At 41.2% G+C, this 14,529-nt stretch overlaps 3 protein-coding genes across 4 annotated transcripts in view; 2 read left to right on the forward strand and 1 right to left on the reverse strand.

The window, feature by feature from the left end:
* The first annotated feature begins 481 nt into the window (after nucleotides 1–481).
* On the forward strand, nucleotides 482–1,765 carry sln (sarcolipin). Its single transcript, XM_085245707.1, has 2 exons — nucleotides 482–676; nucleotides 1,066–1,765. Exon 2 carries the CDS (start codon nucleotides 1,126–1,128, stop codon nucleotides 1,219–1,221), a length of 96 nt encoding a protein of 31 aa, XP_085101833.1. The 5' UTR covers nucleotides 482–676; nucleotides 1,066–1,125; the 3' UTR covers nucleotides 1,222–1,765.
* kbtbd3 (kelch repeat and BTB (POZ) domain containing 3) lies at nucleotides 1,706–8,131 on the reverse strand. The gene is made up of 10 exons (XM_085245706.1): nucleotides 7,887–8,131; nucleotides 7,347–7,638; nucleotides 7,052–7,217; nucleotides 5,990–6,172; nucleotides 5,357–5,530; nucleotides 4,963–5,253; nucleotides 4,560–4,802; nucleotides 4,172–4,462; nucleotides 3,897–4,046; nucleotides 1,706–2,793 (listed from the first exon to the last, which is right to left on the reverse strand). The coding sequence occupies exons 2-10, from the start codon at nucleotides 7,625–7,627 to the stop codon at nucleotides 2,671–2,673; spliced, it is 1,902 nt and encodes a 633-aa protein (XP_085101832.1). The 5' UTR covers nucleotides 7,628–7,638; nucleotides 7,887–8,131; the 3' UTR covers nucleotides 1,706–2,670.
* A 1,146-nt stretch (nucleotides 8,132–9,277) lies between these two features.
* The window catches only part of fam168a (family with sequence similarity 168 member A), a 47,706-nt gene continuing 42,454 nt past the window's right edge, over nucleotides 9,278–14,529 (forward strand). For both annotated transcript variants that reach the window (XM_085245708.1, XM_085245709.1), the window contains exon 1: nucleotides 9,278–9,497. The gene's annotated coding sequence lies outside the window, so the exon portion shown is untranslated. The remainder of the gene's footprint in view (nucleotides 9,498–14,529) is intronic.

Here is a 14,529-nt window from a genome sequence, read left to right on the forward strand (position 1 = left end):
ACCTATTTGAAATTCCACGTAAGTGTGTATACTGACGATACTTTTGGGCCATTACAAATTCTTTGCTTTTAAGTTGAGAAGGGACTCGATCGGTGACTGGTTAACAGAGGCTTCAGTTGGTTTAAAACAAGCATGCCTGGTATTTTACATTTTGAAGAGACTGCTCCTGAGGACAATTCCTCTGATACTGGGCGATATTGTTAGTTTCCTATATCCATTGGATGATATAAGTATTATGTTTGGAACAACTGTAATCCACCTAGTATCTCCAATAATGTGTTATAAATAACCCTGAGACCCTCCTCTGTTGTGTGTGTGTGTGTATGAGAGCGAGAGAAACAGACTCTGTATGGTTATGGGTAGGAAAACTCCAGTGGATGAGATTGTGGAAAATAACACACTCTATTGGTTGTTTAATTGGTGTGTGACATCAGTCGGTGTGTATGTGAACCATGGGCGGTCCACTGAGGTTGGCTACTTTAGGAGCAGGCCGTGCCCCTGGCAACAGCAGAAAACTGGACAACAGCAAGAAACAGATGATACGGGGAGAACTGCTGCAATCGAGACATTTCCAAGAAGAAGAAACACTTCTCTTGGAGGGCAAGGCAAGGAGCGGACGATAACATTTGCTTTCTCTTTGTCCTGTTCATAGTGCGATCACAGCCAAGCAATCAAGGTAACAGCGACTGCGACTGGCTTTGTGCTATTGTCCTCAGCAAAGCCTCAGTTTTGCCAGTTTTATCTAAGCTATTAATGGCACATATCAAAACAGCCCAACTTCTAAATGTATAGAACATGTTTAACCTGATTTATTAGTGTATTAGGGTGTATGCTTTGCGTGTGTTTCTGCCCCATGCTAATATGAGGGGATGTTGTTGTCCTTTTCTTTGCTGACCTTTGGTGACTGTAAACAGTAACTCAGCAGAGAAGTCACTGATCCCTCTAACCTGTTGTAACAGGGACTGCATAAACCAGCACAGAGCATGTGCACCATTGTGTATTGCATTTTTGTCTACACTTTAACAACTGAAACGCAGTTTCTTTTTCCTACCTCTGTCTTAAAAGTTTACAGCAACCAACCTCTCCTCGACTGTCTCACCTATCCTCTCCATCCAGCACGCTGCCATGGATCGCTCGGTGCAGGAGCTGTTCCTCAACTTCATGATCGTCTTAATCACTGTGCTGCTGATGTGGTTGCTGGTGAAATCTTACCAGGACTAAAAAATTAAGCAATGAGAGAGGAAACGGACGTGAGGCGGAGGGGATGGAGAGACACGTGCGTCGGGTTATCGGAAGACTTGGCTGCTGGCTAAATTTTATAATACAGTGTTTACACCTATAGCTCTGCTTATTCATGTGAGGTCAACAATAAGTGGTTACTATAGCCGGGACAAACTATGAAGGATAAAATAGTTCAGAATCTGTATTTTTAGTGTTTTTTGTTTAGTTTTTTTGAATAAGGCCATGAATGTGAAATCACAGCATAGTGGTCAGGGTTAATAAATAAGAATAAAATTGTTGAAAACCCAAATGGGATGGCTTGAAAACTCTAAAAAAAAATGCAATGTCACTATAAACAGGAGTGCATACCATAGTCTGTATGTCTAAGTGCCCAACACATTTAACAATGCTGTTGTGTCCAATTTTTCAGTTTTTTTTGTCAAAGGGATGAACACGACAAACTCATAAAACAAGACAACACGACTGTTGAAGCATTATGTTTATGATCACTTCTTAACATTAAACAGTCTTTCATTTGTTTAGCTTCTGTTTCTCAGCACAAACTTGCCATGCAGTCATGATTCACACCCACATTTGCTCTTTGCAGGTTTGTTAAACTTTAGTCTATACTATCCTTTTGAAGCTACAGAGTGTTTCTCTATGACTGATAAAGTGCACATGAAAAACTGTTGTATGCACCCGGAGAGGAGAACCAGAACATGCATGGACACATGGCAATGTAGTAACAGAATAAAGGCAAGCTGATTAAAGTGCATACTGACATGTGCTTTCAAAAGTTGACCTGTTGACTGATTTTCCCCTTTAAAGTAAAAGCAAGAGAGGCTTGCCTCCCAGAGGCTCTCTGTGGCATAATTTGTGTATTCCTGCCAAAAAAAATCAAAATCCCCAAATTCAGAAAAATGAAAGAAGTCTGAATTCCTGAACAGAGTCTGTAGCTGCAAGAAGGCTGGTAAGTTTACAGAACATGCTAATTATTTATGTGGATTTTCTATCTGTAACATGCTGTCAAAAAAAATACTCGGATACTAAAATAGAATTCTAAAGGGGTCCTCCATGGGAGGGGCAATAATTAGAGTGACAGCAAAGCTCCTATGATGACAGGAGCTCCGCACATACAATACAAAGATCAAACTTGACCCTAAATAAAAAAATTAATAGACTAGGTTAATGTGTTCACATATACTGATGATCTGTGACAGGAAATGTGGTGTCAGTTGCCTATCTTTGGCTACGATACTCTCTCAAAAGAGAGCTATGTTTCAAGAGTGTCTATTTGCTGGTTAAATACGGGAATAGCATTCTCTCTTGAAGTGTTAGCTGTCCGTCATGCACACAGTTTGGAAAGCCGAGGGAAGCTCATTCACACAGACATCAAACTTTCGCTTGCATGTTTGCTGCGTTGGTGGGCATGTATGTGTTTGCCATCAGTTATGCTGTATCACCCCACGGGTCTCTATATCTGTTGAAGCTGATGAGCTGGCAGTGGAACTCTGTGAGTGCTTTGGGCATGGGTGCCACTTCCTCCCATTGACTCCTCCCACTGTAGTACACCTGCGTAGGTAGTAAGAAAGAAAACAGTAGACAGTTAAATTAGTAAAAACTAAGAGTGCAGGTGTAGTCAGAAATTCACTCATCATAGGCATGAATATCATGGTAATTTGTGGTTTCAAATGATTTCTCTGAATTGTGCTTTTTCCAGACTGGAATGATTGTACACTATATACATATTAACTTTTTTTTTTTTTTTTTTTTTTTTTAAGAAAATTTGGTTGCAGAACTTTAAATTTGTTTTTGTATTTTCTCCAATCCCTACAGGGTCAAAAGTATCCATACAGTTTTACTACCAGTGGTACTGGTATAGTGCAATAAGTAAAATGAAATGGAATAATGAAGGAGGAGGAAGACCTTCAAATTATTCAACATCACCTAAAATTAACAGCTAGCTGAGCTGAAACTTAAACACAATCGGTTTTTCCAACAGGACAATGATCCCAAACACATCAAAACTAGTTTTCGAATGGATAAAACAGGCTAACATTAAGCTTCCGGAATTACCTTCCCAAATCCCCAACTTCAACCCTATTGAAAATTTGTGGGTGATGCTGAAAAACCAGGTCTATGCCAAGAATCCAAGCAATTTAAATAAACTCTACTATTTCTGCAGAGAAGGCTGCTCAAATACCTGGAATTGTACCAGAAGCTTGTTGATGGCTACCAAAAGTGTCTGCAGCTTGCAAAAGTACATTTAACCAAATATTAGGATTATATTAGGATGTGTGCATGTAAATCCGTTGAGCATCTTTCTTTGCCTTTAGACAATAATTCTGATGGCAAAAGAACCAAACGGGACAGGCGGGGGGGAAAAAAGGATGCGTGTATGTATTTGAGCCTGTATGCATGCCTTTGACCCTGAGTGGATTGCAAAAAAATTCCCAAATAAATTCGAATTTCAAGTTTGAATTTAAAGTCATTAAAAACGTATGATTTACAATCATCCCGCTCTGGGGAAAAAAAGAGTTCAAAGAAATCACTAAAAGCCCAAAATCATCATGACATCCATGCCCATAAAGAGTCTGTAAACTTCTGTCTGGGTCTGGGTTAAAGGTAAAGGTTATTCAGTTCCTAGCAATATAAATGTGAGTTTTCTATCCTACCTGAACCTCATCAGTGATTTCATCAGGTGAATAGTCTCCGCCCAGAATGTAGATTCTGTCCCTCATGCCCACTGCTCCGGCATTGAACCCAGCGCATTCAAATGATCCTTCACCCTTCCAGACGCAGGTCTCTGGGCAAAAACTGTAGACCTGAAAAGAAAAAAAGGGACACTTTTACACAAGCTCAGTGTATTTTACCACAGAATTAAGCTTCAGAATCTTTTTAAGGCTCTCTGGCTGCAATGGCATGACTGATAAACTAAATCGTTGCTCACTTTGTATGTAGATAAGTCACAGAGGTGCAGTGTTTTATTAATTGACACAGCCTTGACCAGTGTAGCGTGGAAGAACTGGCCAAACTCTGCCACCAGGCGGCTCCACTGGTCCTGCAGGGCGTCATAGCAGAAGAAGCAGTCGAGTGAGGGGTTAAAGGAGTCTGTGATCTCCACCTCTGACCCCAGCGTATAGATTACACTGCCACAAGCACTGGCCTCAGGGTAGAAGATAGCAGTGGGAAGTGGACTGACAGAGCGCCAGGTTTGAGCCAAAGGGTTATAATACTCCACCTAAAATCCAACACCGCACATGAATTAGATCAACACTGTTGGCCATGACTGATTCCATGACCTACTAATGGAAGCATATCCCAACCAACACTGTTACCTCCAGCAGACTGGGAGCCCCCCCTCTGGATCCCTTGGTCCGTCCTCCAATGACATACACTCGATCCAGGCACGTTACAGCTGTGTGCATGGTTCTGGGCTTAAGCATGGCAGGTGCAGGTGTGCAGGTTAAGGTCACGGGACAGAAGCACCAAACCTCATCAGTGGCATCATGGAAAGGTTCAGCCACGTGGAGGCGTATCGCCCGGCAGCAATTTCCCTGGCAACCACCTGTGACAAACATCTTCAATCCAGTAGATAGCAGAAAAGATGGTGATCAAAATCTTTAGTCAACAAGGACAAAGAGTAAGAAAAGATGATGCCTTTTTCTAGTAAACAGCACCATATAACTATAAAGAATATTCACAAATTGACATTATTTCATTTGATGCTGTAAACCTTACCTTCTCAGCATAGCTGGTAAGGTAAGATCCTGGTGGATCTGGCATCATAGTTGTCCCCTCTTCTTGCCCTGTGCCCAGCTCTTTCCACTGGTCTGTTTCCAGACAGTAGCAGAAGGTGTGCCGGATCTCTCCATTTTCCTCTGTCTTGTGGATGTAGATATAACTCTGCGTGGTGGAAGGCCTGGCATCAGTGAGCAGGCCATTGTGCTTTGTCTGTCTGCTCTGGGCTTCTGACGCAAGGGCGAGACAGGACTCATCGTTGCAGAGGAGAGGGTCAGAATCACACAGAGACTAAGAGAGAATGTAAGAGTCAACACAGGAAAGGTGATGCGATCACAAATCCACAAACTGCAAAAAGTCTTTAAACCCAGTACAGGTAAAGGTTCGGTTGTACCTTTAGTGAAGGTGCAGGAAGATGGTGCAGCCGGGTCAGAGACAGCAATCCCGGCATCAGCTTCTGTCTTCCTGGGAGATCATGGCGAATCCATCCAAGGAGCGACACCACCACTGCCTCCTCACTGGGCACGTTTAGAGCATCTGACCTGAGGCACAACTCCAAGACATTAACCTGAAAAGAGTTACTTTTTTTTAATGTGATGTATTTGTCAGCTTAAAAACATGAAACAAAAAGATGTTTTGTTACTGATATAGAAGCAGATTTAATGAAATATATTGTGTATACAATGTTTTTTACATGTTGCAGAGGAACCATTAGCTTAACTATTGGGCTTATTAATGATAACAATACATACATAAAACAATAAGAGTTGCATATTATTTTTGCTTTAATGGATTTCAGAACTGTTATAACAATGAACCAAAATATCTCAATAATAATATGAAAAATCCCACCAAATATGCAAGAAATCCAACATCATTGGTGCTTTGAGCCTTAACTAGTTCTTAAGTCAGACATAATGAAGTGTTTAGCAACTGGATATAGAGAATAAATTACAACAGAGACTCTGATCAGCCTCCAGCCTTTCTCTGCATAGATGCAATGTTTAGGTGCAAGATTGGGTTTCACCTGCATATCCAGGAAGTCCTGCGTTTTGGAGAGTTCAAAGAAGTTCTGGACCACAAACTCATTGGCACTTTGCAGGAGAGAGGCTGAGCCGTATCCCTCAGCCAGAGACAAGAGAGACAGACAGTTATAAAGATCCATGGTTCCTATCAGGAAGTCGCTGCATGCTTTGGACAGGACAGACACCTGAAGGCACAACAGCAAGAGCAGGGAAATTTTCATGTTAAAATGACATTTGGCAACAAGAAAATAAGTGCCTAGCTGACTGTCACAACTATAGATTTTTTCATTTTAAGTGTTCGGTCTTTAACTCTTTACCCCTTTAAAGCCTAATAGGAGTAAGACTTGAAGCTCCTTCTGAACTGAACTATTTCTGTTATATTTCATACCTGCTTGAAGAACAAAATGCATCAAGGTTTGCAGCAGAGGTCAGTGAGAATGGTCTCTGCCTAGCCTCAGAAAAAACCTGAAACTATTCTAATGATCATCCAACCAAATCTTTATTGATAAATACCGAGGTGTCGAAACTTGTCTTTCAAGGGTACAGGGGAGGTCATCAAGTGTCATCTTTATGGGGGAAAGAGGTAACAAGGCATTCCAGACATCCTTCTCCTGAGGCAAACTGTTCAGTTTTCTCCAGTAGGATCCCGAGGTGTTCCCAAGCCAAGTGACAAATATAATTTCTCCAGCAGGTTCTGGGTCTACCCTGAGGTCTCTTCCCAGTGGGAAGCTTGGTTAGGAGGCATCCTAACCACATGCTTAAACCATTTCAACTCTTTTTGAAACGCAGGAGCAGCGGCTCCACTCAGAGATCCCTCCAGATGTCTGAACTCGTTGCCCTATCTGTAATGCTGAGCACAGCCACCGTGCAGAGGAAGCTCATTTTGGCCGCTTGTATTCATGATCTTACTCTTTCAGTGATTACTCAGCTCTCTCTTGACCCCGACAGTCTGGTACAATAACTATTAATAATAAGATTATTGATTTACTGCAGTATCCCAGGAAGTCATGGCAAAATGAACATGTTTAAGGGTAAGAAGGAAGATGAAGCAGTTGCATTTCTACCTGCAGAAAAGAGGCGAGCTGAAACAACATGTCTACGTTGCCATCAGTGATGAGCGCCTCCCCAGAGTAGGCAAAGTCCAGGAAAGAAGCCACCGCTGCTGGACACTGATTACCCAGCGTTACTGAACCATCATCACGCTCTCGCATATCCACCTCAAACATGGCCCTAAACCCAAGACACATGTGTTTAGATAGATAGATAGATAGATAGATAGATAGATAGATAGATAGATAGATAGATAGATAGATAGATAGATAGATAGATAGATAGATAGATAGATAGATAGATAGATACCTGAAAAAATCACTACATGCTGCAAGAACACAGCGATGACAGGGAAAGCTGCGTTCCTGCACCTTAATGGTGAAGTCAAACAGCAAGCCTCTCTCCCTGAGCGATCTGAGCACGCCCAGGAGCTGCAGTCCATGGGACTCAGACACCCGCAGCATTGTCCGGCGCTCTGAGACCCCGTTGCATTGTGGAGCACTGCCAGGTTTACTGCTGGGTGGGCTGTTGCTGCTGCAGGGGTTGTGGGTGTTGGTCAAACACAAGGACAAGTCATGATTTTCATCCATTACGCCAGAATCTGAAAAAAGAAAAAAAAAAGAATAGAAAAATGATGCAATTTATAGTAATGGAGTGAGTCTGTGAGAGACACACGCACACACAGAGGGAATAAGAGATACAAGAATGCAACAAACTAATTTACATGAACAGATCTGTAACACACAGTCCAGTCCTCCTCTACCATTAAGACATGCAGTAGTATCATTGTGTCTGACACTGAGTGTCTGACACGATTACTGCATTCAAGATAAGCACATTAGATATTACCTGAGGTGATGTCTGGACGTTAAAAGTCAAAAATATATGAGTATAAAATGCGTGAAATGTGCAGCTAGTTAGTCTGAGGCAGGACAAGTAATACTCAAGACAGTGTCAGCACCTCGGAGAGCTCTCATGCTATTCTAGTTTCCGGAAGCCTGAAATCACGCGAGATTTCAGTCCGCTTTTTGTTTGTTTTTTTTTGCGTTTAATCGTCTTCTTCCTGTCATCTTGTTTACTGAATTTGCGATTTTCCCTAAAAAGAATAATGCCCGTGTCTCCTTTATATCCCCCTCATTTATTTTCGTTGTACTCTTTATTTATTGCAGAAAAAGGCGCAATGGCCGCTGGGAACTGTAGTTCTCCCCTATTGGTCGGTTATTTCTGGCGAGTGTTCTGGTCAGCCTTTCTATTTGCTTTAGTTACAAGTTTAGAACAGTTAACGTTCAGCAGTTATACAGGTTAGCTTGCTTAGTTAACCATGGGTGCTTTCTCTGTTGCAAATGAAAACATATCTCAAACATATCAAGTAATTTTGAGTCAAAATTCCTATGGGCAGAACTTTACTCCTGTGTGCTTCTCATTGACACTATGTTGATGCAGTAATATTTCTTACCACTGGGTGACGCTGCCGTGCTGCGGAGAAATGATTATGGGGATGCATAGGACAACAGCCATTGAATCTGAATTAGAACGTGAACTTAAAGCGGTGCTGCAGTATCGTGTTGTTCTGGGAATCTATCCTACTTCACAAACCATCCTAACCGTTGTTTCTGCGCAAACGCTGCGCATGCGCGTAACACAACCCCCAAATTTACATCATTTTTTAACCCATTGTGAATATTTCTTATGGTTAGGGTTAGGGTCAAATTATAATGCAGGTTGGACGATTTGCCAAAGTAGGACGGTTTCTCAAAACACCGTCTCACCACCACAGTGACACAAAAACACACTCTTGAAAACGCCTGAAAAACATGATTACAGAATAAGAGCTTTTGTAGACACAATTCAATTCTTCTTCTTCTTCTTCTTCTTCTTATTATTATTATTATTATTATTATTATGCTATTACTACATAAAACGTGGGCTCAATCATGGATAAAATGCAAATATACAGAAAAGCAAAAAAAGGGAAAAACAGTCATTATACTCTATATGCTTTATCCTCCTTCATCTTAATACAACAGACCATCCTATAAAAGTCAGAGACCGTCCCATTGTTGTGAAACTGGAGTGAAATCAGTGTAAACGGGCAGCACATACTAACGCCATTTACTGATTTCAGTTTTTACGAGACTGCACTGAATCGGTGTACATATTATCGGGCTATTATCAGAGCCTCTCCAGTTTATATTATTGGTGGGTCTGGCCCCCCTCCTCTGTCTCTTGCATCCCTGCATCCCTCCCTCTCTCCCCTCCCGGCAGTGCATCCCCATCCCCCACACTGTGGCCGTCTCTCCGGGTGAAAGCTGTCTTCCCATCGCCACTGGCCCGACAAAACGCTGCTGTAGCAGAGCCAGTCCGCACCGACCCGAGGCAGCACACTCACACGGGAGAGAGCACGTACACATTCGGGGAATCTTTCCTTTTTTCCCTTCCGTGATCGACCGAGTAGCTTTGGTAAGTCTTTTATGCTTTTTATCACAAAGAGGAGAAATGTCTGTGTGTTTTCTTGATGCTTGTTCGGGGTTTTTTTTCCTATCTTTTTTTCCCCTCCGTATCCCTTTAATTGTCCTCCGTGGTGGCTACAGTGGGGAACTAGCGGGCTAAGCTAAAGCGGCTAGCTTAAACAGCGGACTTAAAGTGATACTATTTGAAGCATGTGTCAGGTTTTTTGTTGTTTTGTTTTTTCACTTTATTTGTCGTCCGCCAGGTAGTAGTGTTAGCAGCTGTTTTCCCAGTGCGTTGCGGGTCTGACCTGCTGCGAGTGGTTTTCATTGTCATTGCTAATTTTGCCCCGGCTAACTTGCTAATTAGCGTTTTTTTAAAATGGGGCAGCGTGTGCCGAGAGATGCAGGGATGCTACGACGGGTTAGCGACTGGCTTTTCAGGCTAGCACGCAAGCTAAGCTAACGTTAGTAATATGTGACCCGTGCAGATTCCTGCACGGAGTGTTTCGGAATGGATGGATCGCCATGCTAACGCTGGCTAATCTAGTGATAATTGGCAAGATGGCATCTCGGAGTGGTTATCTAGAAATCGGTGGATTTTTCAAAATGGTGTCTTAAGCTTGTTTGAGTGTGACCATTTTTGTCCAACCATCGCTGTTTTGGCTTTGCTTGCTATCTCTGGTATGCAGTGCACTGCCAGTGCATGCCACACTCTGACTGATATATCTACATATTAACCACTGATGTGAGGGTAAATACAAACGCCTCAAGGCTACAGCAGCCACTATGGAGAAAATGACTGTTTCTGGAGTTAAATTTGTTAAGAGTTTGGCGCTGAATTTAGGGGAAGGAGACGAATGAGAGAAGTGGGAAAGGTCAAAATGGGTAGAAAAGGTTTACTCTGCATGTGCAAATGTTTGCACACTGGATTAAAGTGGCTAACTATGTCAGTGCCCATCAACTCCTGCCTGGGTTCATAACAAATGTATACTTTATCTGAATGTCACTTACACCAGGACTTAGCTGCTGTGCACAGATATCCACTGCAACTAATGCTCGTTGTCATTATTTATTCATCTCAATTTGATTTAAATCTAATTGCTTTTCGTCGTATACAGTATAGGAAATCAGTGAACATGCCAGTTCCAAGTGCAGTGCTCAGGGTAACATATGCAAGCTGGATCATTTATTTATGCCTAATGCAACGAGCAGTGGCAGAAGTTAAAAAAGGCACTTTTTAAAAAACTTGATACTACAAGATGTGTGTTTAAATGGTGCATATCAGATAGGATTATTCCAAATGTTACAGGTAATTATTTATTTATTTACCCTCCTGTTTTTGACTAGTCTTATCAGTGAAATGAATCCTTTTTGCCATCATCTCTTTTTCCCTTTTTTGTAGGCGGTGGGTGGGGGATTACTTGCTTTAGTCACTGACTACTAATCCCATTTAATTCAAGAAGCCTTATCTGTCTAAAGGGATTTGTGAGATGCTACTGTTGTTGGCTTCACCAGAGCATTACTGTGTAAGCAAACTATGTACATTTAAAATAATAGTCTACGATCGAGACTGGAAGATGCACACTGCTCTGTGGATGATAGACATTCAGTGATTCTAATAGGTGATACTTTCGTCCTGTTTGTAATTATGACATCTAGAAATGCTTTCCTTTGTGATTGGGGCGGGGGGGGGGGGGGGGGGACTGAAGACCCTAAATCTTATTAATATACAAACAAGGAAGTCTTTTTTAAAGGCTGACTTTATTTTTGTGACTCTAGATAAATCAAAAGGCATCCACTAGAACTGCATCCACCAGATGAAAGTATATTAACTTAAAGGTCAGTGGTTCGCTTTAGGAGCTCTACTCAGAAAATACTATGTTTGTGGTTTTGTTTTTTCCTACTGGATGAGATCTAGTGTTGTTCCTATATGCTAAAGTTGATTCATCTGTCTACTTCGCTTGAGGAAGACGGTGGATGTCGTATGGCTTTTGGCATGTGTGGGGTGCAGGCTCATGTATATGAATGGCAGGCTGTACAATGCAGCCATAAAACCGTCAGACTGTTGAAAGCGGGAGTCACTTAATGTTACGACAGACAGCGGTTCTGTAACAGAGCTTTCCAGCACTTCATTCCCGTGTGGTTTGAACCACTTAGTGATTTGCTCATCACAGATCGGCGAATGAAGCACCGACAGACGGCAGCTTCCAGAGTCACCTTCATTTCCTGTGCCTCGTCCAGCTCCCGGTCCCTCAACCTCCAGTAATGCTACTGTTCTTTTAGAGGTTAGCAGATGTAAACATTTCAATGGTTGGACCATCTTAGAAGAAATCAATGGTTAATAGTAATAATAAGGTTGCTGTACATAAAGATTCATTCAACTGCATTTTGGGGACTCTGAATATTTCTCTTGTATAGGAATCAATCAAGAGGGGTTATTTATTTTTTCAGTTGTTCATTTGGATAAAATCAAGATTAGAAAAATATAATAAATGTGTCCCAGTATTTTGCCAAACAGTCTAAAGTCAAAAGATGTTTCACTGTATTATTAACCAAAGATGGCAGCAACACACACTGAGAAAAAGGGAGCTTTTGAACTTTTCCCTGAAAAGTAACATTGGTTATTACAGCATTATCAGACAAATTGGCCAACATTTTATTCCTGATTAACTATCAGTTGAAGCGATTAAGCAGCACTTAAAATAGACGTGCAAACCATTCGTAGGTCATACCTTCATGAAATCCACATGAAATGGTGATTAAGCACTGAAAATAATTTTTTGTTTTATTAAGTAAGGCCTTAATTAGACCACAGAGAAGATTTGTGGATGTAGTGAAGGAGGATATACAGATGGCTGGTGTGACAGAAGAGGATATTAAAGGGAGGGTGAAATGGAGGCAGATGATCCGCTGTGGCGACCCGTAAAGGGAGCAGCCAAAAGAAGAAGTAATGCTTTATTTAATTTAAAATTGTATTTTTCTACGTGTTGGTTTGAGATGACATTTAGCGCACCTGTACCATCGTGCTTCATAGTAATAAATTGGGAAACATTTCTCACCTTGCTGCCTGCGTGCATATTACAGTTTTGTTCTACATCAATATATTGTGGATTAAAGGGCAGATATGTTGTTGTCATTCTCCATCCCCCTTTATGAAGGCATGCTGGTGATTGTTGTAGTGCTATATCTGCTTTCATCTTAATCGGTTCAATAAATAATATATTCTAGATGTGTACTGAAATGCTACATCCACAGTTCTGTTGTAGGATTATTAAAGTGTAGTGGTTATCCCCCGCTTTGGGAGTGAAAGGAGAGTCAGATCCCTGGAAGGGTTGTGTCAGGAAGGACGTCTGGCCTGAAAGCCTGTGCTAAATCAAATATGTGGATCCATCCTCTGTGGTGACCTCTTACCAGGAAGGGAACAGCTGAGAGAAGCTTGCCGTGTTAGATCCGTGACATTGCAGTGGCCTTTTCCCTATAAGTGAGAGGTGGTCGAGAAAAAAAGGCATTTTACAACAACACATTCTTTTGTTTTTGAGGTAGTTGCAACATATTGAAAGGCACTGACTGTTTTAATTTTACTAAAACAGACACACCATCTCATGATACATTTGTGCATTGCAGCTGATTCACTTAAATAGTATTCAGTAATCAACTCCATAAATGTCTGTAAGAGATGTAGGCGTACTTTCCCAGTAGTTACTTGGTCCACTGATCTCGCTACAAGGCCTCTCAGCACCACTTGAATGACTCATTCTTCAGCTCTTATTCAGTTATTAACTGAAAATAAGGTTCTTAGATGTCCACTATTTTAAAAAAAAAAAAAAAAAAGTGTTTTTATTTTAGAAAATGTATAGAGGTCTTACAGAAGTACATTGTTTGATGTTTTCATAAATGAACTAGTGGGATGATAGGAGGATAAGACAACAAAGTGCTCTTATTTTCCCTGTACACAGATTCACACTGTGTAGCATCAGTCTACCACAATGGTTCAGTCAGATTGTCGTCTCTCTTTGACAATTAAATTTTGATGTAAGTGTATGCATGCATGCATACAAACTGCGGCAGGTGAGAGATGTCAGAGGGAATAAAGCATCAGGATAAAAGGTTGGACACAGATCCCTGGAGGCAAAGTTGTAATGCATTCAGCTGTCAGTCGTATTGTGTGTACACATGCACAAATGGACATTCACATGCGTCTGTGCTGCGGGCTGGCTATTCATTAGTGATACCTACAGTTATTAGAAATTCTTTTTATGCTATTCTACTGTAGCAGCTTTTGAATTTAACCTATACAAAGAGTAGCTGTTTTATTATTAACATCTGACTGAAACTTAAGCACAGCCATACAACAGTTGTACAAAAAATCTTAACATTGTGGATGTGATAATGTTGAGTTTTTGTTGACTCTACTTTAAAGAGGCGTTGATTCAAATAAATGAGAATTTGGGTAGTTTGCAATATTTTTTTTTAATTGTTTTATCCACCCCTTTGTGTCAGCGAGACTTCGTAGTGCAGAGCTATTGTTGTAAGCCTCATTAGTTTTAGCTGAATCTATAGGGACAACATTTGATCTTTATTACTGAAATACAGTAGATGTCTTATAGTGACTGCTGAGAGTTTTTTGTGGTGTCAGTAGCCATTGTTGCACTGCATCACACTGCAGAACTGTAACAGAGTGGGTGTTATGAGCAGTCCGAAAGGAAAAAATATTGTATGAGGTGAAGTGAGGACATTTCTCTGGCTTTAAGTTGAGTGTATCTGGATCTTGACACTCTGTCAGGATACATGTGCTCCTGCTGCACATTGGTTTCTCGTATAATTATATTGGATTGGGACACACAGTGTTTTTGAATGACCCCACAAACTCTGTGGGTATGTACTCCTGTAAACAAGGGCTAGACTGCACTTGGGCCACTTCTTAAATAGGTAAAGACAGATAGAAAAAAAATGTAAAGCATAAAATTCATTATGGTTGATTGATTTTTAAAGTGGATTTTGTTTTACAGTCATCTTTCTGTGCACAGTGGCTCACTGTCACA

This window comes from Mchenga conophoros, linkage group LG14 (assembly GCF_057382185.1).
Source record: "Mchenga conophoros isolate Kocher_MC1m ecotype Shallow Benthic linkage group LG14, M_conophoros_male_GT1.1, whole genome shotgun sequence".
Taxonomy (NCBI): Eukaryota; Metazoa; Chordata; class Actinopteri; order Cichliformes; family Cichlidae; genus Mchenga; species Mchenga conophoros.

Excerpts from the sequence above, each read along its gene's own strand:
- sln (XM_085245707.1), top strand. The coding sequence starts at position 1,126 with ATGGATCGCTCGGTGCAGGAGCTGTTCCTCAACTTCATGATCGTCTTA.
- kbtbd3 (XM_085245706.1), bottom strand. The coding sequence starts at position 7,627 with ATGGATGAAAATCATGACTTGTCCTTGTGTTTGACCAACACCCACAAC. Across the intron at positions 4,803-4,962 it reads TTACCAGCTATGCTGAGAAG|ATGTTTGTCACAGGTGGTTG; the intron begins GTAAGGTTTACA and ends ACTGGATTGAAG. Across the intron at positions 4,463-4,559 it reads GGGCTCCCAGTCTGCTGGAG|GTGGAGTATTATAACCCTTT; the intron begins GTAACAGTGTTG and ends GTTGGATTTTAG.